This window comes from Lissotriton helveticus, chromosome 3_1 (genome assembly GCF_964261635.1).
Source record: "Lissotriton helveticus chromosome 3_1, aLisHel1.1, whole genome shotgun sequence".
NCBI classification, from domain to species: Eukaryota; Metazoa; Chordata; class Amphibia; order Caudata; family Salamandridae; genus Lissotriton; species Lissotriton helveticus.
Window position 1 is genome coordinate 616,253,289 of NC_136061.1, and position 27,471 is coordinate 616,280,759.

Here is a 27,471-nt window from a genome sequence, read left to right on the forward strand (position 1 = left end):
GACCTACCCGTGTGCCCACTTGACACCTGTTATTGGCTGAGATTTGTTGCTGGGCCTTCCTGCTCTATTTACTGCCTTGTTTTGTGTGGGGCCCCGCTGGAACTGTTAGTCTTCCTCTCCGGGGTGCCATGTTCCTACTGTGCAAAGCCGTCTCTATTTCATGCTGACCTATGCCTCCAAGTACACTATGTATTATGTGATTTGAGTCTGCCCGCATTCCAATTTCCCTCTTGATTTCACTGTGTATCTGACATTGTACCTGCATCTCATGTGATCAATCTGTGTATGTGCCACTGTATGGTTACTTGTTCCTAATAAAGGTTTAATAAAAAAATAAAAAATAAAATAAAAAAACATAGGCACCCTTTATGTGGCTCCTCAGAGAATAGCCTGAGGTTGCCACAGAATATGCAAAGTCTGAAAAGCCTATTTGTAGAGCCCTCTGACATGATTTTACCTGTCAGAACTCAACAGCCAAAATGCTACTATCTAGCAGTCGACAGTTGAGGTTCAATAAAAGTGCAAAAGAAGCTGAATTATCAGTTGGCTTACTAAAGAAACTGAGCACTTTTCAGTAAGCCTTCCTTCACACAGCGTGCAGTAGGAAATCTGAGGTACGGTGGCCCTTGTGATTCAAGATCTGCTTTGTGAATGGCTGATGGTTTCATTCTCTGCAAAATGATATAAATATGTTTCCAATGTCTCACAGTAACATTTGCTGTTCAATGTTTTTCTTTGCACTACACATTATAATTACTGTGGGACTCCCACCTAGGTGACGGGGAAGATTCAAGCAGGTGAATCTATGGAAGATTCAAGATTGGAGAATATATATTTTGTAACCTGGCATGAATATGTACAAAAAGCAACCTCCAAAATAGTTGGAACAGAGGATTCATGGTTGTGCATAAACAAAGATATGATTGGCATATGCAGCTACTCAAACTACTTTTATCCCCATCTTTCCAAACTACAGCCCAATAAAATCTAGATAACATCTGAATGTTTCCAGAAAATGTTCGTGTAAACAATGTGGAAGACAGGGGTCAGCCATGTCTTGTAGCCTTGTTTTAGTTTAAAATCAGATCACCATATTCCGGTACAGAAAACACAAGCCTGTGAGGAATCATATCATCATTGCATTACCTGAACACAAAATATCATCAAACCTATGCCACTTAAGCAAGTTACAACAACAGCCATTCACACAAGTAAAATCCATTCTCGGAATCAATGCTGTTACAATACATACATTCAACACATCAAAAAAGTGAAATGGCCGAAACCACTGCTGCCCAAAATAACAGATTTTATATACCTCCGATCATTACATTATCATCAAAGCATCAATAAATTATAAAAGTCAGCATAAAGGCATTTTGTTGTGGAGATTATCTTTACCCTGCTTGTGCTAGAGCTTCCCTAATTCTATTGCGAGTGAATGACTTGTCCAATGGCGCATTACAGTCACCACCAATTTCAGTCAGAATAGTAGATCAGACTGTGAAAAAGGTGGGTATCATTTACTTTAAATGCATACCACTGGTAACAGGCAATTGTTTAGCCTTACCAACAGCTTCATGTACATCCACCGAAAATACATCATATTGTAGCAAAAAAAAAAAAAAAAAATCAATGCCTTTATATACATGGAAAAAAAATAAGGAACAGCACCAACTGATAACAATATGGAAGGAAAGCCTTTACATAAAGTTAAACGCAGATTAAGAGTATGGGAAGAATATGTATCAAATGAGAGTTGGCCTATATGCTGAAGACCAGAAGAACAAATTCCTTACCTCCGGGATCCCTTTTTCTGGTGAATATGCTACCTAACCTCATTGTATAACCTCGAGATACTCCTAAAGAGCCATCCTGTATGTGGAAACTTTTCATCAGCAGTGCTCCTGCAAGCCGCTAGATAGTGCTGTGTGGCTCAGCCTTGGCTCTGCACCACAGCAGGAGTGACCGAGTGGAACAACATGAAAGCGCCACCCCTTCCTGCTCAGTTTCTTATTTTTTCCTTTCCCCTAATGTGGGACATTACCGCATTTTAGAAATAAGGTCTCTCCATAGAACTGTGAGGTGAGAGGGCAGTTAGCAATCTGCGGTGAGGGAGAGTATCCACCAGAAAGACTGTTACAGAAGGTAAGTAACTTGTTCTTCTGATGGCTACTTCTAATAACAGATTCATCACCTTAGAACAGATAGCAAAGCAGTACCTTCCCAGGTGGAGGTTCTATGGAGTGGACTTAGACCAAAAATGTCCTGCAGGACTGAGCAGGCAAAGTGCCCCTCCCACCAGAATTGGCAACAAAGCAGTATCACTTCGTGAACATACAGGCGCTTTATGAGTCAATGCAGCCGTAGCAGGCCTAGCCATGGCAGAATGGGCTCTCAGACTTTCTGGGGGCTGCATCTTGTCTAGATCATGATGGCAAAGGACCATTCACCTCGACTGGGTCCTCTTATGCACAGCCTTTCCTATCTTCACCCTGGAGAATCCCAGAAAAAGCTGATCGTCTACACGAAGTTCCTTTTTTTTCATCAATGTAAAAGCTAAAAGCTCTTGGGGTCCAGCCGATGAATCCTCTGCCTTTTGAGGATTGAAAGGGAGCAAGGAACGCTGGCAGAATGATGGACTGCCCAACTTGAAAGGGAGTCAAGGCATTCGGCAAGCATTCCAAATGAGTCTTCAGCACCAAATTGTATGAAAAAAGGTGGTGTTTGGCAGTTGCTTTGAAACTACCTGGAGCTCAGTCATGTGACGAGCTGATGTAATCACAATGAAGAAGAGCGTCTTTAAAGTCAGGAGATACAGTGAGCAACTATTCATCGGCTTGAAGGGCGTACATGAGAGAGATGTTAAGGCCAAGTTAAGGTCTACTGTGACATCACAAGCAGCTTGGAAGGGAACAGGTGTGCCAAATCTTTTATAATTTTAACCACAACTGCAGAATTAAACAGGGACAGCTGGTCTTGCTGGGCCAAAAATAAAACCTACAAAAGGAAGTCCGATAGCTTCCTTGCAAGAGATCAGTTTTATGAGTACTACACAGGTCACAGTTTTGTCCCAGCATCTGCCATTAATGGATTTTGTGGAAAAAGACGCCTGCGTCAAGGAGGGCATCCATCACTTCAGGTGGCAGATCAAACTCAGTTGTCGCTGCTCAGTCTCCATGCCTGTAGGTGTAGCTTGCGCAGATTTAGGTGAAGGATTATGCCCTGTTGCTGCAACAGAATATCCCTGTGAAGTAGTCGCCTTATCAGGGGACAGATGCTCATGCCCATAAGTTCTGGATACACTCTAGTGCCCCAACCAAAAGCCACTAGGATAACTTGGCCCAGTCATTCTTGTTTTTTATTAAAACTCAGGAGGGGAGGAAGGGGTCGGAATGCATCCAGGAGTCCTGTGTTCCATTTAAGCACAATACTAGAACCGCAAATACATTTATATTGAGCATTTGACTATCCCGAACAAATCTACCCAGGACTACCCTCCCCAACCCCCCACTATTGGAAGGTGTCCTTCAAAAATCTTGGGGTATAGATGCCACTAGTGATCTTTCAGACATCCCCTGCTCAGCTTGTCTGCTTTGGCATTCAGGGGCCCTACCAGGTGTTTGTGGTCAGGGAAACGCCTTGGCATCACACGAACTCCAGAAAAACAGAGCCTATTGGCACAGGACACAGGCGCACACTCCATCCTGCTTGTTGCAATACATCATGGCAGTGCTGTTGTCCATGAGAACTTGCACCAGCAGCCCCTTGATGAACAGCAGGAAGGCTTTTAGTCAGCCGAATGATTTGCCAGTCCAACAGACTGATGGAGTCTAGGATCCTCTGATATCTACCACTCCTAGATGACCTCGCAAGGCCAGCAGGGACACACCTGTCACTACCGTCAGCTCTGGGTTGTGAAGGGACAGGGGCTTGCGGTTAAACCAGTTTCGATCGAACAGCCACCACAGCAGGTCATGAGCGATCTGCTCATAGATCTTGACAACATCTGTCAGATTTCCTTGATGCTAGCCCAACTGGAACTTCAGATTCCATTGTAGTACCTGCATGTGCCACCTAGCGTAACCTACAAGGATACTGCAGATGTCTAAGAGGCCAAGAAGTTTCAGAGGTGCTCTTACAGTGCTCCAAGACGGAGGCTGAAAAAATTGAGATAACAGCCCAAATGTTCTGGACACGTTGCAGAGGAGGGAAGGCCCGGAACTTTACCGTGTTTAAGACTGCTTCAATGAATGGAAGCCTTTGTGAAAGAGTCAGGTTGGGCTTAGTCTTCTTTGATAGAAGGTTTGCCGTCGTCTGGATGTGGTCTATGACAGACTATGACAAGCCCGCCTTCAACAGAGAGTCGCTGTAGTAGAGAAAGGCTGGTATACTCAACCCCAGAGGTGGGCTGCGACCATCACTTTCGTAAACACCCGGGAGGAGCTGGTGAGGATGAATGGAAGAACCACAAACTGAAAATGCTCCTGGCCTACCCTGTACCACAGATATCATCAATAGAACTGCAAGACCGTTTTATTCAAATACGGTTTCTGAAATGACACCATCCAGTCACCCAGGACCAGGGCAGGAAGGATCTAGGCCATTAGGAGCATTTTGAATTTGTCCTTCCGCAGGATGGTATTCAGAGGCGGATGGCCCAACATAGGCCTGAGGCAAAGTCCTCCTTGGGAACCAAAAAATAGCAAGAGTAACAACTGTCTGCTCCTCAGAGCCCGATACCCTTCCAATAACACTCTTGGAGAACAATGGCTGCACCTTTTGCAGAGTAACGGACTTGTGCTCATCTGAAATGCACTGTGATGTGCGGGAGACATTTTGAAGGTCAAATAGAAAAAGCAGAGCATAGCCATGTTGAACAATTTTTTAAGACCCACCTGTCAGACGTGACACATCACCACCCTGGAAAAAATGATGGATCTTGACCCATTCTGGATGCACGTGCACCACTAGGAGTACATTTACTGGACTGGGTGGCTGTTGCAGCAGGGCAAGAGGAATCAGAAGATTGATGTCTCTGATAGCCCATATGCGGTCTGCCAGACACCTATCCACAGCCACGACTGGAGTGACTGATACACTGGCTGAGAAGACCATCTCTGCCTATGTACCAGCAGCCTGAATTGCCTCTGAACTTTTTGAACTGGTGTGGAAACTGTTTAGCAGGGGTCAATAAGCCCAAGGATCACGCTGTAGCTCTATTTTTCTTAAAAGGTTCTAAAGCAGAGTTTGTCTTCTCACTGAAAAAGCATAACCCATCAAACATCATATCCATGAAGAAGACCTGTACATTTCCAGAAAATCCTATTGAACTGATCCATGTGTGCCAATGAATTACAACACTGGTGTTGGCTGCCCTCTCCTGGGAACAACACAATCTAGATTGGTGCATATAATATATTTGGCTGAGGCTTGCCATCATGAATTAAATGAGCCAAAGAGGCCCCAAGGTCTTCCAAGGGTGCCAGTAAGATCTTGTTGGCCATGTCCTACAGGACATGTGTATAGCAACCAACTAGGCACACAACATTTACTGACTGCAATGCCAGACATACCGAGAAAAACCTATGCTTGCCAAAAGCCTCAATCCTCTTGGATTACCTGTCTTGAATATTGGTTGGGAACGAGTTGGGAGTCATGTCACTGGCTGAGGCCTGAACCACAAACCTCTCTGAAGAAGTATGTTTGGTAAGAAAATCAAGGTCATCAGGAGCCAGTGTGAAATGCATGGCTGCCTGCATATTTACAGGTGGGCAGCAACAGGACTTGATCAAATTGCCTTTGAGGTATCAGTAAGGGCCGCATTAAAAGGGAGCAAGGGATCAGAAGTAAAGTAGGATATAGCCTAGGGCTATGTTGGGGGTAGACCATGCAAGATTTTTGAGATGGTGGAAAAGGCATTGAATTTTCCACCAGCATTTTTAAGGTGTTTGATACCTAATTGTACAACCAGACAGTTGTTAACAGTTCATGGATATTTTCAGATTATTCTATACACCCCAGCAGATCCATTATTGTTCAAACGCTGTTAAACAGCATTTGATGAAATACGGCATGTGGTATAAAAACAAGGTGGGCTCAATGAGAGAAAGAATTACAAAGAAGTATCAACGAGGGTTTACTAAAAACGTTATCTCAGAACGCAAATAACGGGTATCCAAATGCAAATGTTTAAGTATGTTTGACTACAGAGCCTTGATGAATAGTCCGAATGCAACCCCGAAAATGAGTCAAATCATAAAAGTAACTGAGTGTAGTGATGCTAACGGGGAAAGAAATTTGAGCCAGGGAATACAAAATCTGTACAATTGAGACACTCTTCCTCATATGCCATAAACAATAACTTGTATGCATCTTCTTATTTTGCTCACCACAAAAGAAGTACTAATTGTAACAGCTTACATAGTTTAGATTCCAAGTGGAGTTTAAAACACAGTTTCTGATCCAAAGAGGCTTTATATTATTCAATGTGACTCATTTCAAAAAGAGTAGTGTTCAAAATTACAATCAAACTTGTAATATCATCATATAACTTTGATGTGAAACGAGTGTGGTTTGGAATTCAACTTCGGATTAAAGGTCCAAGTCGGAATATCAAAAAGCACAGATTTACACACTGCGTCAGTATAGCCTTTTTAAGTTAGAAGTAGGAAGGTATCAGTTAAACATTACACAACATAGGAAATTGTTTACTCTGCCAGACATTTTCCAACATCACTTACCATCAAGTTTGTGGGAACCATCAAGCACGTTGTGAAGTTTGCTACAGAGCTGAATCATATTGGCCAATTGCCGGTTGATCTGCACATCTTTCACCCAGGCTGGAGTCTGGCAGACAGGACATTCGCTGCCAATGGATGAGCCCACACATTTTCTGTAAGGTGGAAAGCAAAATAATTACAATATCTTCAAAAACAAACTACACAAGCCTGCAGGTAAATGGAAAGGCACTTGGGGGCTCTGTTGGTCGGCAACAACACTGACCAAGAATTCAATATGGTAACAATGCAACTGAGAACACATACCCCCACACTTTATATGAAGAGAAATAGAAAATGGCCTATGAGAGGTACAAGTTAAGTGAAATAAACAAGTGCCCAATCTGAAGCAGCTTAAAGATGGTCAGGCACACTTCTTGTGTTCATGCATTTTCTTGACATGAACGACCTAGTCTTAGTGAAGGGAGCTTTTACACTACTGGCTAGACTAATAATGTAACCTCGTATACACTGATGCTACAGGGTTGGGATGTCATCCACGGTGAGTGTAAACTGTGGAAAGGGTTGATATGTTCTAGGATTATTACAGAACGTACTTTGCAGAAGCAGGTAGAGATTGTTCATGCTCAACTCTGGTGCCCCATTCCTCCCATCGAATTGCAAGCAGGGAGAGGAACATGATCGAGCACAATAATGGAGGAGATTTATGCTTCAGTGATGAAGGTGAATGGGAGAAATAGCTTGTAATGCAGTATGAGATCAAAAGTAAAAAAGAAAAAAAGAAAGAAAGAAAAGGGGGCAGGGTAGGAATAGCCTGACCTCCTAGAACTGGTCCTGGGGTCCCCCTGGAACCCTGCTATGGCAAAAAAGCATTTCTTATTTTTTTAATTTTGCTGCGAAGTTACAAGAGTTACAAATCGGCAGGAAAAACATATTTTAAAAAACAAGCGCTGTATCCAGCGTGTGTTTCTTTTTTAGCCCCTCGGGTGGGCCAGGTCCCGATGGCATCCATTTTGTGCAACCTTGCTTGAGTGTTGATTCAAATATGTTGCTGAACAGCATTACGCAAATCAATTAAAAGTCTTTAATTGCATATCTATACTTGGAGGAAGGCAGTGTTCCTTCTACACTACTAGGGACAACATCTTATATAAGTGAATGTAGTTCAATAACCAGAGATCTTAAGTAGCATTTAAGCACTGGACTCGCAGCTTACAGAAGATTAAGTCTCAGTGATATGTTGCTACAGATGACAGAGGTCAATTTCTGCTATTTACTGATAGGGTTGCGAATTAGCACTTGAATAGTGCGAAGTGTTTCAGGATCACGCTCACATTGCGGCTCTGAAGTGGTTGAAATGCTCAAAGGAAAACTCTGCAACGTACACTGCAGTGAATGCCACCGAGCAAAGACAAACAGAACTTTCAAAATAGCCAACGGTTAATACATGGAATGGCAATCATCTTTTGTTTCAAAGAATGCCAAATAATCTTTAGGATTCTCAGAAACAAAAGCGATAACTCCTCTTTACAGGCACACCCATGCATGCATTTCAGTAAATCTACTGCAGTTTTTCAGAAAATCAAGCCCCCTTATGAAGGCGAATATTAGAAATTGGGGCTCAACAATGTTCCACGGAGGTAATCACTTAGTACGATATATTACAAAATTAGCTTGAGTCTAGAAGGCATAATTAATATTGCTTATAGAGTATTATCAACATTTAAAATGAAAACAACTTGCGTGTATATATCATACTTAGGACCAACTTTTCCCATAGACTAAAGTATTTTTTGTTTTCCTAATGAAACACACACAGCCACTCACTCACCCATACACCTACTCACACTGTTAGACACCCACCCATACAGTGACTCACACATCCACTCACTTCTTCCTTCAGCCACTCACACATCCAAACACTCACCAATATAGCTCGTCACACACCCAGTCACTCACCCATAGTCTCTAAACAGAGCCACTCAGACAACCACTTATTTACCCATTCACACATCCATACAAGCACTCACATGTCTACTCACTCAACCATACAGCCACTCATACAGTCAGTCTCTAATACAGCCATTCCCACACCCGGTTAACAAAACACCCACTCAAACTGCCACTCACTCACCCATACACCAATCACACACCCAGTCACTCACCCATAGTCTCTAAACAGAGCCACTCAGACAACCACTTATTTACCCATTCACACATCCATACAAGCACTCACATGTCTACTCACTCAACCATACAGCCACTCATACAGTCAGTCTCTAATACAGCCATTCCCACACCCGGTTAACAAAACACCCACTCAAACTGCCACTCACTCACCCATACACCAATCACACGCCCAGTCACGCACCCATACAGCCTCTCACAGTCTCTAATTCACCAATACAGCTACTTACACAGCCACTCACCAATACAGCTACTCACACCCAATCACACATGGATACACACAGTCACATAGCCGGTAACATAATGTAGGTTAGAAATAGTTGTACTATTTAATAGAACACAAAGTACGCTAATTTAACTTTTGTATTACCAAAGTATATATGTTTAACACTCACAAACACTGGATGATGTCATCAGTGATGCCAATGACCATGTCATGAGTGATGTAATATGTTAGGTCATAAGCAGTGCATTGGTGGCGTTAGTTATTGTTACTGGTTGTGAATGAATGAAATATGGGCCTAACTATAAAGTCCCTGTAACTTGTGTTAATAAATATAAATATTACATATTACTTCTCCTAATTCTACAGCCTTGTTGTTCTCTGTTGGTCTTGGGATCAGCGCTGGGATGCCCCATCGCGGAGGCAGCCATGCGCTCTACAAATCTCATAACTAACACACACATATACACACACACACACACACACACATATACACACACACACATATATACACTCACAAATATGTACTTTTTATACATTATTATTTTTGCAAATTTAAACAAACACTTTTAAGACGGGAGGAAAGGGCTCAATGCCGTTGATGAAGACAGAAAATATTCCGACAATAAACATCTGTATCAGGTATAAGCAAATCATTACACAACAATGAAACGAGTGCCAAACCAATTTAAGCAAACCAAGAATTGATCTTCTTACAATTGAGGAAAATTCAATCCACACACAAATCGTGTGTCAACGTCAGGATGAAAGGGAAGATAAATATGAGCACAAAGAAGACAAGGACCGAAAGAGGATAAGCCAATCCTGAACACAAATACTGAGAAGGTAGATGAAGCTGGAAAATAGGTACACAGCTGCAGACAGAAAGTGCTTCATATAGGTCTCACGGAGGAAGATTCTTATAGGACAATAACGACTTTTGCCGTAAAAGGTCAAAGGGTTTGTGATTATTGTTATTAAAGATTTGTAGGGCACACAGCTACCCAAAGGGTTTTCCCGGCACCGAGCACGGTAGGACAGTAAAAAAGAAGGAAGACTGAAGTTAAAAAAGCCAGACTTTCAAACCCTTGAGGGAGGTGCAAAGAGAGGTCTCACCTCGCAAGGAGGTGGGCAAGGAGTTCCATAAAGTGGGTCTCAGGAATGACATCCACACAACGAAAAGTTAGCGGCCAGAGAAAATGATTCTCTAAATAACAAGAGAGTATCTCATTACAGTACACCCATTTTGCTATGAAATGCAGCAGTATTAGGAGAGGTACAGCAAACTGTTAGTGTCCTTTGGTACCTTTACCTTTGAGGTCTTGTTGTCTTCGGCAAAGTGGTGAATATGCTTTACTGTCCGTCCCAAAAGTCATCCTGAAATTTTGTAGAACAGCGTTACCACCATAACCGTTTCTCACACTGTGCGAGATGGAGCAACAAGATACCCTTTGTCTTTCGCAGCATTGAACCTTAATGGATTATTCTGCTCTGAATTAGAATTACAATCCATGTACAGACCAGTGAAGGTAAGATTGAGGTTCAACCTATTGGAAGAGGCTTTTTCAAGACTGTCTTCCAGCTCTTCTTTCACTTTTGATCTTTTGTCAGCTCTAGGTTTCTATGGCTATATATTGACGAGGGATGGACCATAGTGTCCACCATGCACCAAAGATACAGATATCCTTTATTTGTGCCTATGCAAGTAGGGCATCGTTTGTCCCAAATTAAAGATTGAGAATGAGCAATCAACTGTAATAGTAGCCACCTGTCCACTTTGGCATGATGCAAAACAAACCTACCTAGCAATACCCTGGCCTTTATGTTTATGTTTTGTAGAGCGCAAGGCTACCCGAAGGCTTCCCCGCGCTGGTGAGTACTGTGCTGAGATTAGGGCCTCTGGTACTTTAACGGGGAAACAGACATGTCTTACATTTCTTCCTGAAGGATAGTTCATTTTCCAGTGCTCTGAGACTGAGTGGAAGATCTTTCCACAACTTCGTTACTACGTGTGCAATCTATCTTCCTCCCCATCTCATCCTTTTTACCCTGGTTGTACTGAGCAAATGAAGATGTGAGGATCTCAGGTGTCTAGTTGGAACATAAGTGGTTACCAACTCTCTGAGCTTTACTAGGCCCTTGGTATTTATGGCCCTATGAGCAATACAGAGGGATTTCAACTTAATCCTTGCCTTAATTGGAAGCCAATGCAGCTTTTTGAGGGCTTCTCTTGTGGAGACATAACTAGAAACCTTAAGAAGGAGCCTTGCTCCCGCATTTTGCAGAGTCTGAAGTCTCTCTATTATGTATTTGGGTGCGCCCACATCAAGTGAGTTGCCATAATCCCGACTGGAAACAATGAGGGATTGAATGAGCATTTTCCTTAGATGCTCTGGGATCAATACCAGTATCTTCCAGAGCATTCAGAGTAAAGAGAAACAGATGCTGACAGTTTATTTGCTTGGTGGTCCATTGCTAGCAAATTGTCCAACCAGATTGCCACAATTTTTAATTGCCGGTTTGGCAACATGGGGCGGGGGGGGCCTGCAACAGGCCAGCTGATCAGAGGTCTGTGTATGGCCTGGTTTCCAAGGATCATTAATTCACTTTGATCACCATTCAGCTTTAGGAGGCAGCTTGACATCCAGCAGCACAGTTTATCCAAATGTTTATTTCCTGGATTAGGGCCTTTTGTAAAAGAAACAACCAGCAGGGTGTCATCTGCATAGGAGATCGCTGACACGTTAAAGTCCTGCACTAAGGTGGCAAGCTGAACAACGTGGGGCTGAGATACGATCCCTGAGGGACACCACAAACCATTGGAAAGCTGTCAGAGAGGCAGTCTTTGTTCATGGCTGGGTAGGATCTGTTTTCCAGATGTGAGGTGAGACAATCTAATGCTATGCCCTTTATACTTCAGAAGCGATGAAGTCTGATCCCTCTAGCAAATAGTGTGGTGCGTTTTTCTAGTCTTGCCCTTGAATCCCTCTAAATATGATTAGTACTGAAGCCACTTGGAACTTAAAAGATTTAAAATAAAACTTGGGTTGGCCTTTAGAAAAAACTTAACTGACCAGAGATAGAAGATAGCTAAAACCTTATAAAAGCGATGACTATGAAAGAGTATATTCCATGAAACAATATTTATGGCAGCCTTGGGAATAGGTGTAAAGGATCACCCATATGTTTAAATAGAACAGCATACAATTCGTATTATGCAGCCCTTTTTCACAGCGCAGTGAATAATACATAAGCAACCATTTGCAAAATGCTTCATAATTGTTTCAGAAAACAAAGATAATCACATTGTCTGTGATTGAAAATGGTACAGAATTGTGAAGAGCACCATCAGGAAAGGATATTTCAAGCCAGATACAGCGAACTACCACAAATGACTAATTATATGAAAGAACAAAACAGACAGCAGAGGTGATCCCTTTCTTTACAGCAAACATACTTAATTTCCATATTTTGTGTAGATTTTTTTGGTTAATGTCAGCTGGAGCTACAAAATCATTAAGTAGACTTCCGGTATGGCCAAATATCCATAACTGAAGGGATTCAGGCACCAGAATGTCACGCATAGAAGTGCTGAGCTGGAATAAGAGCTCTTTCATTCTTTCGCTCATCAGTAATCTCCGGTGCATTCAGAATCTGACATGCTGCTGTTGTACAACTCCAGGAGGCTCCTGTGCCCGAATTATGTGACCCACTCTGGAGCTAGCAGAAATATTCTAAATTTAGCTCTTCTCAGTCTGGCTTCCAGTCAAGGGATCAGAAAACATTGGAATAGAAGTTATAGACCAGGAAATCGGAACCTATTCCCCAAAGACTTCCTCATGGACAGTACTGCCTGGGACAAGACTAGACATTTGGAGTTTCCAGGAGTGGAAAGGGGTCTTAATGCGCAAAATACTTTCTGCATCTCTTCTTGAATGATCTAATATTCCAGGAAAACCTCCATTTGCTTCTCAGAAAGTCTGACAGGTTGTTGGAAAAAGATCTGTGATCACTCCTGGAAAGTGCTGGGTTATGATGTATATTCCTTTGACAATATTCCAGTTTAAAATGGCTTAGCCTTTTAAAGAAAATCTAAAAAGGTTGGACAGAATGTTGGTGACGCAGGACATTGCAGGCAAGATAGATACCATGGAATATCATTACCGATTTCTCTCTGATCATGCATCTCTAATCATAGATTATGCTATGGCATGCACAGTGCCGATGGTCCCCCTATAGAGGTTACACCCAGAACCACTGCGAAACGCAATCTTTCGCACTGAAATTCAAAGCGTCGTAGCTGGATACTTTACTACTAAGTGGGGCTAAACAACCACAAGGGGCCATTAATGGGAGGTATTAAACAGAGTATGGGGGAGGTGAGGACTGTCGTAGTAAAAATTTAGGTACAGAACAGTGGTTAGGGCTGACATCCTGATCCATGAAAAGGAGGATACTCACCTTCAGAGCAGAGAGCCCACTGATGTGACAGCTATGGTACAGTCAGCCCGAGCCCAGGGAACACTTGTAGACAAGTGGGATGTTCTAGAGGCGCTCACATTGAAAGAATAGAACCAAGTAATTTTATTATGCGTGATTAATTAAAACCGTTGCATTCAGAACATTACAGACTAATATCAAAACTGTTACATTAATAAAGCAATTAAAAATAAGTGCAAAGTTAAAAAAGCTTTTGTTTTGTGATTAAAAGACATACAATTGTTTCGAATATGATAGCACTGCTGATACAGGTTTACAAGCCTGTTTAAAGTCAATTATATAAACTTTCTAGTTTTAAACCAGTAGAGTGGTCCAATTCAGCATCTACTACACTCTATAGTGGGTCTCTACTGTTGGCAGCAGGAGTTTTCAGTCTCAATGCTGTCAGATTGAAGAATTTCGTAAGGCGACAGTTTAGCTTCACTAAGGTGGGATTAAAGCACAGCATCACTGCCTGCCTACAAGACCTCACTCCATGCTGGTTAAATAGTGGTTTTAACAGTATTTTCAGGATATCATCTAGCTTCTTGCATATGCATATGATTTTGATCAAAGTCTCAGTGTCATTCGCACAGAGACGGCAAAACTGATCGCCCCCTCTTTCCCACGGTGGCAAAAACGGGTTGATCGGGCAAACTCCCAGCTGTAGCCTTAGGAATTTTTCTTTGGTCTCAAGCTTGGATCCGACCTTGAGGTAGGGCTGAGGTTTAAGAACATCATAATTGTGGAGCACAACCCAACCATGAGCTCACGTGGGATACCGTTTTCTTGTACTCTATGGCCGATATGAGCCTTGTCGATTTTGTTACTAACTTTTTAAAAAACCCATTGGAGTGTTCCAGGCATCTGTCAGACCGAGAGCCTGCAGGGAGTTCAGAAGGAAGACGTTAGCTGGCAGCTTTCCAGTGCGGGACAGCTCAAGCCAGAGTTGATTGTTCAAGGACCATGTGTCAGCAGCTCCGATTTTGTGCCAGCTCTTTAAGAAGGCTCCCAGCCTTTCTATTTCCTGTTTTTTAGATACCAAATTCCAGCCTTATTTGAGTAGGTGACACATATTTGGGGAGCTGGAATATCGCCCGATAGGAGGTTGCAATTATACAGTCGAGGTTAGCGCATCTCTTCCAGTCATAGAATCACTCCCGCAGGTGATTGTTGGTTGTAGTTTTACTCGCAGGACTTTTAAAAGGGGATCTAGCGTTAAGTCCGGCAGCAGTTTCTTCAGGGGCTTTAATGCCAAGTAGGTCATTACTCCCTTCCTTCATAAGGATTCAAGCTGTGTCTTAAAATAATTGTTTTTGTCTAAAAGCCCGCCCAAAAATGTATAGGTTGTTACTTGGTCCAGACATTTGCCATCCAGGCACCAGCTAGGATTTGACTTCTTGTGATGACTTACGCCCATAACTTTTGACTTTTTAAAATTTATTTTTAAGGCGTACCGATGTGAAAAATTGTGGGTGGCATCCAGAAGGTGCTTAAGTCCTATCGAAGTTCTGCTGATCTGCTGATCGTCAGCGTCGTCAGCGTAAAGAAGTTTGTCAGTACCATGCCACCTAACTTCGGGGCATGTGAGAAGCAAGTGTCCAGTTTTGCCGGCAGGTCTGCCAGGAAAACGCTAAAAAGAAAAGGGGCCAGGACGAATCCTTGCTTTAATCCCTTTTTAGTAATGATTTTTCTTGAGAGCTGCTTCCCAGCACCCAATTTAATTCTGACCCATGTGTCGGTATGCAGCTGTATGAGTTGGTCTAGGAGGGGCTTTGAAAGAATAGAGGCAGAGAATAAATAGAGATCGAGATACATCCGATAGATTATTAACCTGGCTGCTGAATAGTTAATGACCACAACCCCAGATTCTGATGTTGCACCCATCTGACTGAGCTATGACTTCCAACCAAACTGGCATTTTACATGTGCTAGACATACACCTTGAGCAGGTATGCAGACGACTCCTGCTACAAAATAAATGATGCTGATGGGGATAATGTCCTGAACTCTCTACACCTCCCCAGATTAGACAGAGGCCACTTAGAAACGTGAGAGGCACAGATGGCACAAGAGGAATTACCTGAGGCTCTAAAGGAGCCTCCATGGAATAGGTCTACAGGATTAGATGGCTTCCCGTCTCAACTCTCATGAGTCACAGGAGACCCTTCTGGCTGCACAGAGGTGAAAAACGTAGGTGGCCTAAGGATGTCTATGAGGGAGGCTGTCATAGTCATGATTTGGAAACCGGGAAGAGACCCAGCTCTGCCTGCTTCATACCTGGCTCTCTCCCTCATGATTTATATTAACCTTTATTTATAACTTTTCAAAACATAGACAGTTATAGATATTCTCATAGTACATCATGTGCATCTTAGGTAACATTGGATCTTGATAGCATATCCATTCTAGCTTCTTACATCAGTTGCAGGTGTCGTCTCTCGTCTGTCTTATTCATGTGTGATAACAGCATTTCTCACTATTCAATACAGCAATGTTATACATAGTGACAGGGATATGTAGGTAGAGAAAGCACAGGGCAGATCATACCACAAGATGTCCAGTTGAAGAGACCATCAGGCATCCCCACCACTACAATTAGTTATGTATCAGCCATGGAGCCGCCGGTCATTAGCAATTTCCATTCCATTGAGCCTACAGCAAGAAGACTACTCCGACCCCACCCCCCCCAACCAGTACTTGTCCAGCATCCTGTGATGATGTTCCTGAGCTCCTATCTGCCCTTTGTAGAAGATAAGTTTGAAGCGGCCTCCATATATCTCGGGGTCTAGAGGCCACCGGCTGTGACTCGGCATGAACAGGAGTCTGCTCTTGACAATATTGAATATGCTACTTACCAGTATGCATCTGTTCTTGGCATGTAGGGCTGCTAACATTCATATCTTAGCATTAGATCGCCGCCTAGTGTTGGGTCCGGATGATCGCACATTGTTGTCCTGGAAGAGTCTTCGAAGTATCCTGAGATAGGTGGCTCCTCCCCTGGACTACAGTGCGCATGGGCATCGGCTCCATCCCCAGATTGTTTTTCGCCATTGTGGCAGAAGATGGAGTGAAAAGTGTAAAGGATGTCCATGCTAATGATTGAATACAATAGTATATCTGCAGCTGCGACAGGCACCGGGGAGGAGGGTGGGCGATATGAATGTTAGCAGCCCTACATGCCAAGAACAGATGCATACTGGTAAGTAGCATATTCAGTTCGAGGCATGTGGGCTGCTAAATTCATATCTTAGCATAGAATACATAGCAGTCCCTCCATCAGCGGCGGTTGCCTGTGCCAGCTGCAGAAACCTGAAAAAGTGTTTTGAGAACAGCCTGTCCTACAGCAGCTTGCTGCTTGGAATGCACATCAACACAGTAGTGTTTTGTAAAGGTATGTGGTGTAACCCACGTGGCTGCTCTGCAAATGTCCTCTAAAGGAATGTTCCCCAGGAAAGCCATGGATGCCCCCAATTTGCGCGTGGAGTGCGCCCTTGGGGGTATTGTTAAAGTGCGCTTGGCCTTTTGATAACAGATTTGGATGCACTTAACAATCCACCTGGCTATTCCTGCCTTGGAAATAGGGTTGCCTTTGTGTTGTGGTGCGAAGGCAACAAAAAGTTGTTTTGTCTTTCTAAAGGGTTGTGTCCTGTCTATGTAGTACATCAGCGCCCTCCGTACATCTAAGGTATGGAGCATTCTTTCCGCCACCGTTTGTGGGTTTTGAAAGAATGCAGGCAAGTCAATAGTTTGGTTGAGATGGAACTGTGACACCACCTTCGGAAGGAATTTGGGGTTAGTGCGTAGCACTACCCTATTTGGATGAATCTGAATGAAAGGCTCTTGGATTGTGAGCGCTTGTAGCTCACTAACACGCCTCAGTGACGTAATAGCAATTAGGAAAGCTACTTTCCACGTTAGGAACTGGAGTTCACACGAGTGCAGTGGCTCGAAAGGTGGTCCCATCAGTCTGGTGAGTACCACATTGAGGTTCCACACCGGAGCTGGCGGTGTTCTTGGGGGAATGACTCGTTTCAGACCTTCAAGGAAGGCCTTAATGGCAGGCACTCTGAAGACAGAGAGATGTTGCCTGTTCTGAAGATAAGCTGCTATGGCGGACAGATGTATCCGAATGGAAGTATAGGCTAGATTGCACTTGTACAGATGTAGCAGATAGCAAATGATGTTAGGGATAGACGCATCTAGCGGGTTGATGTCATTGGCTGTACAGTAAATGACAAAACGCTTCCATTTCGCAGCATAGCATGCTCTGGTGGTAGGTTTCCTTGCCTCTTTAATGATGTTCATGCATTCTGGAGGCAGGTTAAGGTATCCAAACTCTAGGACTTCAGGAGCCAGATCGCCAGATTGAGCTGTTGCGGATCTGGATGCTGAATTTCTCCATGGTTCTGCGTCAAAAGTCTGGGCGTGAGGCGCAGTCTTTGATGCGGCACCACCGAGAGTTCGAGGAACGTGGTGTACCACGCTTGGCGCGCCCACGTTGGAGCAACCAGGATGAGAGTCATCGCGTGCTGCCTTAGCTTTCTTGCCACCAGCGGTATCAGAGGGGCTGGTGGAAAAGCGTACGCAAATTTGCCTGACCAGTTCATCCATATCGCATTCCCTTGCGACTGTGGGTGAGGGAACCTGGCGGCAAAGTGTTGGCATTTTGCGTTTTCGTTTGTGGCAAACAGGTCTATCTCCGGATGACCCCACTGCTGGAAGTACGGGTGGAGTACTGATGGATGTAGCTCCCACTCGTGCATTTGATGGCTGAATCTGCTGAGCAGATCCGCCATCTGATTGTCCTTGCCCGGGAGGTGTTCTGCCATGAGGAAAATGTTCCTCTGAATGGCCCACTTCCACATGCTCTGAGCCAGATGAGACAGCTGTGGCGAGTGGGTGCCTCCCTGCTTTTGAATGTAGTACATCGCGGTCATGTTGTCCGTCCGGACTAACACTACCTTGTTGCACAGATGTACAATGAAGGACTTGATTGCCATGAAGATTGCCATCAGTTCCAGATAGTTGATGTGCATCTTCTGTTGCTGCGTCGTCCATAGTCCCTGCACTGTGTAAGTGAGCAGATGAGCTCCCCAGCCCTGGAGAGATGCGTCCGTCGTCAGGATAATCTGTGGCACTGGCTCCTGGAACAGTCGGCCCTTGCAAAGGTTGTGTGGAGTCCACCAATGCAGAGAGTCGTATGCCCGACTGGTAACCAACACTAGGTCTGTCAAATTCCCCTGAGCGTGTGTCCACTGATTTGCTAAGCACTCCTGGAGCGGGCGCATATGTAGCCGTGCGTGAGGGACTATGAAGATGCAGGAGGCCATCACGCCTATTAACTGCATGAACACTCTCGCTGGAAGCGAGTGTCGTGGTCTGAACTTCTGGATTAGAGACTGCATGCTGTCTATCCTGACTTGGTTTGGTTGAGCCATGGCCGTCAGGGTATTGATCGTCGCACCTAGAAATTGCCGGACATGTGCCGGCTGAAGATGCGACTTTGGGTAGTTCAACGAGAATCCCAGGTTGTGTAGGAGGTGAATGGTGGTCGACATGTCTGCAGCGCACTGTTGTTCCGACTTGGCTTGAACGAGCCAGTCGTCCAGGTAGGGGTAGACATGGATGTTCTGCCTCCTGAGGTGCGCTGCCACTGTCGCCAGACACTTGGTAAACACCATTGGGGCTGTGGTGACTCCGAAGGGCAGGACCTTGAATTGGTAATGCTTTCCTTGGATAGTGAACCTGAGGTATTTCTTGTGGGACGGGTGTAGTGGAATGTGGAAATAAGCATCCTTGAGATCCAAGGTTGCTAAGAAGTCCCCTTGGTTTAACAAGGGGAGAATCTGTTGCAGTGTAAGCATATGGAAATGTTCTGACAGTATGTACAGGTTGAGGGGACGTAGATCTAGAATGGGTCTGAGAGATCCGTCCTTCTTTGGAATAAGGAAGTACAGGGAGTATACCCCCGTGCCTTCCTCTCCCACTGGCACGAGCTCGATTGCGCCTTTTTGCAGCATTGCCACTACTTCCTGCTGCAATAAGTGCAAGTGCTCTGCGGACATAGGCCTTTGCCTTGGCGGGATGTTGGGTGGAGTGGATTTTAACTCTAGGCAATAACCATACTGGATTAGTTGTCGCACCCACCTGTCTGTGGTGATGTTTCTCCAGACGGGCAGGAACTGCTGCAGTCTCCCCCCGACAGGTGTTAAGTGGTCGGGGGGCAGTGACAGAGAGTCACTGTTTGCTAGGGGTAGAGGAGCGGGAGTTGTTGTTTCCTTTGCCGCGCCCTCTGTTGCTGTTATTTCTGTAACCTCCCTTGTTCTGTTTCGTGAACGAGGATTGTGCTCCACCCCTTGAGAATTGAGATTGTTGACCCATTTGTCCTCTGGTGACTCCACGTGCACCTGAGCGACGAAAATTATTGCCACAAAACTGTTGTGATTGCAGGGCCCCCATGGACTTAGCAGTTTCTGTGTCCTTCTTTATCTTTTCGAGGGTGGTGTCAACATCTGGACCAAACAGTCTATCAGGATTGACTGGCTGATTAAGTATTGTTGTCTGAATATCGGGTTTAAACCCAGATATGCGGAGCCAAGCTTGTCGTCTCAGCATGACGCTAGTGTTGATAGCCCTAGCTGCTGTGTCTGCGGCGTCAAGTGCACACTTGATGGCTGCGTTGGAGATCAGTTTACCTTCCTCTATAAGCAGTTTGGTGCCCTCTTGAAACTGTGGAGGCAGGTGTTGTACTATTTGCTCTAGGGTGTCGTAATGCGCCCTATCGTAACGTGCTAAGAGTGCTTGTGTATTTGAAATACGCCAAAAGTTGGCAGCCTGTGCCGCCACTCTCTTGCCCCCTGCCTCCAGCACTTTGGACTCTTTGTCAGGGGGAGGAGCTTCACCCGTTGTCTGGGAGTTGGCCCGTTTTCTGGCATTTGCGACCACAAGAGAGTCCAGAGGCAACTGTCCCCGAATGTATGCAGGGTCTGCAGGTGCTGGCCTGTACTTCTTTTCGATACGTGGATTGACCACTCTCGCCCTGGTAGGTTCTTTAAAGATGTCAGCTGCATGCTTGAGGACTCCCTTGAGCATAGGCAGCGTTTTCACAGTTCTTTCAGAGACTGAAAAAGTGTCAAAGAGAAAGTCCTCTTCCACTGGGTCAGCATGCATGTCTACATCATGATTAGCAGCTGCCCTCTCGATGAGTGCATGAAAACCTGCAGAATCCTCTGTTGGGGATGCACGTGCACTGAAAGGCTGTGGGTCTTGCCCCACACCTTGGGTGCCTTGGTCACCAATGTCATCATATGCATCTGTATGTGCATCTGGTTCATTTACGGGGAAGGTGTATTGGTCCTCCTCATCATAACCCTCACCATCAGAATGTTCTGGTGAGGGAGTAGGGCTTCTTCTTGGAGGAGGCTGGATAGGCTCTATGAGGTTAGAAGCGTCCAGAGGAACTCTTTTCTTCTTTAGTGGGATAACATAGGAGTCTAGAGGCTCTGATGTGATCCTTCTTTTGTATATTGTCAATTTGCCTGTGTTTGCGTCGATGAAGTGCTCAGAATCGTCCTCTGATTCGAGTTCCCGACTTGAACGTACCCCTGCCGTAGAAGAATTCGCCTTCTTTGGCGTCGATTTTGTAGAAAAAGCCTTCGGAGCCTCTTTCGGCGGCAGAAGGAAGAGAAGCTTGCTTTTAGGCTTGGCCGGAGCATCCTTCGGCGTCTGAGGCGACGGTAACGGAGCCGACGTAGCAGCGGCCTTTTCCCTGATTCTCTGCAGCGAAGCGGCGATGGGAGACGCTTCATCCACAGTGGCTTTTGGCGCTGACGAGGACGTCTTGACCTTCCCCTCGGATCCGACGTGATGGTGGCCCTTCTGAGGTTTGGACGCCGATGCCGTTGACGCCGACCCAGAGTCCTTGGATCGATGCGCAGACGTGCCAGCCGTCGATCCGTGCGCTTGGGTCGGTTCCGTATCCACTACGCTGCTGGCCTTGGCGTGCTTAGACGGTGTCGCAGCGGTTGATCCGTGCCGACCACCCTTTTTAGAGGATCCCTCCTCCTGCGCCGATTTCGTTCCAGCGGAATCGACCGACTTCTTCGCCTTCTGCGGACCGGAGCCCGACGGAGCCGATGCGGCAGCGGGTGCAGTAGGTTTCTGTGGGCCGGCCGCCATTTTAGGGACGCTCGAGTCCATAAGTTTCGGTTTCGTTTTCGGGTCGGCCATTTTAGGTGTAGTCGACACCGCAGGTTTCGGTTTCGATCCGGCTTGCCCAGCAAGTACGTCCGTGGCCGGGCCTGATGGCGGGGCCGTGGCTTGCGGCACTGGGTCTTGGGTAAGGCCACTTGGCGATCCCGTGACCCGATCTTGATCTTCGAAACCTTCGGGACATAGCTCGTCCCCAGAGCTATCCGCCGCGGCCCCATAAATCTCTTCGACGTCCCCTACCTCGTCGACGTATTGAAGGTCTTGACCCGCGACTCCGTCGTCGTCCACCGGATCCGCCTCGACCTCCGTTTCGGGTGGGGAGATTTGGAGATGATGACCCTGTTCATCTTCTTCTTGGTCGCCGAAGATGTTTTCTGGATCCGGGGCCGCTTGTCTGGCCTCCAGGCGCACCGCGCGCCGGAGCTTGAGAGTCTTTTTGGACCGGAATTGAGCGCAAGCCTTGCACTTGCCGTCCTCATGTTACAGACCGGGTGGAGGTCTATATGTGGGTACTTGGACCCACAGAGCGGACAGTACTTAAAGGGACTCCGCTCCATGCTGGAAAGTTGTAGTCGTGTCGCGATGAGAAGGCCTCGATGTCCGAAGAGTGTAGACTCCGTTGAATCCGACTTCAAGAGTTGGAAGAACCCGAGACCGTGCGCGAACAATACCGACGCTAGAAAATACAAGGCCTTTTGGCCTGAAAAAGTTAGTTTTTCTCGGTTCCGACAAAGAGAAGTCGGGACCGCATCCGAACCCAATGGCGGAAAAAAACAATCTGGGGATGGAGCCGATGCCCATGCGCACTGTAGTCCAGGGGAGGAGCCACCTATCTCAGGATACTTCGAAGACTCTTCCAGGACAACAATGTGCGATCATCCGGACCCAACACTAGGCGGCGATCTAATGCTAAGATATGAATTTAGCAGCCCACATGCCTCGAACATAACATCACTTAGCCATGCCTTAAACCTTGGCGCCCTCCCCCTGCCCCAGCGATAGGCCAATCGCCGTTTAGCTAGTAGCAATGTAATATCTAAGAGCTTCCTGCAGTGTTTGGGTATATGCGCAGTATATCCCAACAGTAGAGTCAGGGGGTCCCTTTCTGGTGTGATTTAAAGCATCTTCTCAAGGGCCGTGTGTACCTGCGTCCAATACTCCCAAACTCCTGGGCACTCCCACACTAAGTGTAGGAATCCTGTACCAGCACACCTACAACTTTCGAAGCTATCATCTTCTGACAGTCGAAATCTATATTTTTTAGCAGGCGTGTAGTACAGTCGTTGTTAAAACTTATAATGGATAGTTTTGAATCTGCAACTAGCTGAAATATGTTCTGTGACCCTACAACAATATTTCCATTTGTCATCTAAAATTTCCTTTCCCAAATCTTCGCTCCAGTGTCTACGGGCAGAACCCTCAACCCCTTGTCGACTTGCCATGATACTGCCGTATATACCGGACACCAGATGCTTTCCATCAGGGGAGCTTAGCAGGAGATGCAGCGGAGCCAATGTTTCCAGTTCCCGAGGGAAGTCAGGCAGGACCACCCTCATCCCCTGCCTCAGCCTCACATATAAAAAGACCTCCAGAGGCGTGGGACGCACATCCCTGAAAAAAAAGGTCCATGGACCGAAACAGTCCCCCTGAAAACAGGTCACCCCATGAGGCCATATTAAGTCTCCTGCATAGCGCCTGAAAACCAGTTTCCTGCAATAATACCAATTGCAGGTGATAGGTGAGAGGTAGCCGCGGAGAATATAATAGTGTAACCTGTAGGATATTCGCCATGTGCCGCCATGCATCTATCGTACAAGTTACCGTTGTAGGCAGCATCTCTAGGGCTCCAGCAGGTCCATGTATGAGACTGTTTAATGGAAGGGGGTGCGCCAGCCAGTCCTCGGTTGCCAGCGCGGGTATAAACGGCGTGGGCACCATCCAGTGATAGGCCTAATGTGCCTGCGCACTGAGATAATAGATCTCAAAGTCGGGAATATCAAACCCACCTTTATCATATGGTTGCGTATTGACCGACCATTTAAGCCGTGGTTGCTTACCACCCCACAATAGTCGGGTCAGTTCCGTCTGCAGAGTTTAAAAAAAAAAGAAAAAGGCACCAGGGTAATAGGGAATATTTAGCAAAAGATATAAAAATTGGGGGAGAATTATCATTTTAATGAGTGAAGCTCTAACTCCCATCGACAATAACAGTGCTATCCATCGTGTGATATTGGTTGTCAACGTCGTGATCGCAGTGCCATAATTTAATCTGAGCGTCTCCTCCCTGTCCCTAGACACTTGTACACTTGTATCTCCAGGTACCTAAGATCAGAAGGACACCATTCGAGAGGGAAATCCAGTGGAAAGTCAGGGACAGCCGATGTAAGCAGGAATAATTGTGATTTTCCCCAATTTATGTGGACACCAGATGGTCTGCCAAACACAAGGAACTCCCACAATAGTGGGTTTACTTTCTGCTGTGGGTCTCTAATATAGAGCGTAACATCATCAGCGTATAATGAGATGAGAACTTGACGCTGAAAGCACTGAAGCGCTCTATCCTGATGAAGTTGACGCAATCTACACGCCAATGGCTCAATCGCGATAGCAAAAAGGAGCGGGAATAACTGGCATCCCTGCCAGATACCCCGCAATATGAAAAGCGATGCGGACAGATGGCCATTGATGAGTACTCTGGCAGTAGGTTGGTGATACAACAGTTGTACCCAAGAAATAAACATCTTAGGGAACCCCATTCGCTGCAAAACTGTAAACAGGTATCTCCATTCAACGGAGTCAAATGCCTTTGAGGCATCAAGAAACACCGCGGCAACCGGAAACTCAGGCGCCACAGTCTGTATTAGAGAGAACAGAGTGCGCAGATTATAATTAGTAGCCCTACCAGGGACAAAGCCAGACTGATCCGGTAGTATAATCTTGGTCATCAGGAGAGAGAGCCGGGTGGCCAACACTCTAGCTAGTATTTTTGTGTCAGAATAAATAAGTGACAACGGGCGGAAGGAGTCACAGGCCCTAGGGGGCTTACCAGGTTTCAAGAGGGACGTGATGACCACTTCCCGCATCGATGGAGGGAGTATCCCCACCTCAAGGGATTCACACTTCCCGCAACACCGGCGCCCTGATATCAATATAACATTTGTAGAACTCAGCAGGCAAGCCATCAAGGCCTGGTGCCTTCCCGTTCTTCAGTGACATAATAGCCTCCCTAAACTCGTCAATCTCTAGTGGAGCGGAATTCTCTGTGTACATCACTAAGCCAGCATAAGGCGATATATCCCCAGAATTCTGCGTGGTGTACAATTTAGCATTATGTGTAGTGAAAATGTCTAAAATACCTGTGGTGTCCTGACAGTTTCCCCCCTCTGGACTGTCAATCTCTAATATACTAGTGTTAAAGCGTGGACATTGTGTATTCTCAGATAAAGCCTTCCCCGGGTATTCCCCCTCCCCATATCTCCGCCCCACCCAGTGTCACCCTCTAAATTTAGTTTCCCTGACCGCTTCCTCTTCATACTTGGAGAGTTTGGCCCTAACATCTTGGTGTGCTTGCCCTGGGTCCCCCCTCACCATCAATCCCTCCAACCTCCTTAGATCTTGCTCCAAGGCACTCAGTGTGCGCTGGATGTCCCTCAGTACTCCGAAGCTCTTAGAGAGACAGTAACCGCGCATTGTGACTTTAAAGGCCTCCCATATCACCTCTACACTGTCCACAGAACCCTTGTTGCGTGAGAAGAAATCTGTAATCTCCTCCCCAGGCTCAACCTTAAAAACTGTGTCCAGCAGTGCATTCGGTTGCAGGCGCCATGTCGGCCTAGGCCTATCATATCCAGGGATATTAAGTGTGATTTAAACAGGACAATGGTCTGAGTAGGTTCTGGCTAGATAGGTAGCCCCACAGAGACCTGTACTCAACCCCCTAGAAATCAAGCTGTAATCCAGGTGTGCCCAGGTACCAGTATATGAGGTAAAATGCGTCCCCTCCTTTCGCAAAGGATGTAATCTCCTCCAGCTAGCCACTAGGCCCCCCTCCTCCACTATGCCCATTAACATTTCGTAAGATTGATTATGATAATGTGCCACACCATCCGCTCTGTCCTGGGTGGGAACCAAGGCGACATTAAAATCACCCTCCCATATTATGTGCATAGACCCTATATCCACTATTTTACCCCACACTGACGTGACGAATTCTAGTGTATCCACATTGGGGAAATAGCAGTTTGCAATAGTCAACCAATCCCTACCCATCCTCCCCCATACGATAACATATCTCCCCAGTGGATCCGATATAGCGCTCTCCCTCATGATTAACACAGGTATTAAACACCTGGCAAAAGTGTTGGCCAACAGCCTGAAGCAGGTTGTGGGCACACTCGTCGACACAGACCAGTGCTGATATATACCGCAGAGGAGAAAACTCATGAGTGTTAGGAGGCTTAAGCATGTCCTACATGAGGTGTAGAATATGGAGGTAACAGGAGCATTGGTAGCCCTAGCCACAGAGAAAGCATTTGATACGGTCAGCTGACTCAGTATGTTTGGATATTGCAACAGATGGGCTTTGGACCAGAGTTTATAGTTTGGGTGCACATCATATATATTGCACCCAAAGACCAGATGTGACTGGAAAATATATTGTCAACTGCCTAGTCTATCGAAAGCAACACCCATCAGGGGTGCCCTTTGTCACCCCTACTATTCCCACGTATAATGGAACCCCTAGCAATAATTCCGTGCAGGGTGATGAAGAAATTTTGGATACAAGTGAGGGATTTCCAACACATAGTGTCATTATATGCTGATGACACTCATTTGTATCAAAGACCCTCAGAACACCTTGCCTGTTTCGTTTGACAACCTAGAAACGTTTGGAAATAGTGCAGGACTACAGGTGAAGAAAGACATCACAGTGGTGTTTCCACTGGTTTCACTTGTTAAAGCCGGACCCGATAGGTTACTACATATTGGTCACTCAACAGCTTCTGTTACCTCAGGGTGCAGGTTCAACACTCTCCACAACAATATAACCTAAATATGGGTAGAATAATGTAAGTTTTACGTGAATGCATCAACTTCTGGACAACACTTTCGTTCTCCCTGGCCAGCCACATCGCGATCGAAAAGGTTAACTTTCTGCTGAGGGGCCTTTATCATTTGCAGAATGCGTTAGGTACAATCGACACTCATTTAAGACTCTAGACAAACTACTGACAACATTGGAAGCGGAGAAGAGGGCCAAAATACAACTGGAGATGCTCAACTTCAACCCAGAGGAGGGATGTCATGGACTTCTAGACCTGAAGTTGTACTAGCAGTGCAGCTGCAGCATGCTGCAGAGTGGTGTGAGGAGGACAATAACTGGGAACGGCGATTACCGATGGCTTTTGAGATGAGGAAGCACTGCCGATTAAACCGATGAGGGGCAAAGGCACACCCGCAAACTACCTGTTCATAATTTGGAATGTCGCTACAGCATGGGATATCATGGTTAAGAAAATACAAAAACGCTCCCAATTTTTCAAGATCTCTCAATATATGGTGGCTACAGCCCCTCGGAGTACTTTCGAATGCTATGTCGGTGACCAGGTGGCGGGAGAGTGGCTGCAC

General features: G+C 45.6%; 1 protein-coding gene across 1 annotated transcript in view; it reads right to left on the reverse strand.

Annotated features, from left to right (window-relative positions):
- Positions 1–27,471, reverse strand: part of BARD1 (BRCA1 associated RING domain 1) — a 581,961-nt gene that overhangs the window by 472,493 nt on the left and 81,997 nt on the right. Inside the window, exon 3 of the mRNA XM_078680597.1 lies at positions 6,744–6,895. Coding sequence (XP_078536723.1) covers positions 6,744–6,895 — 152 coding nt within the window. The remainder of the gene's footprint in view (positions 1–6,743; positions 6,896–27,471) is intronic.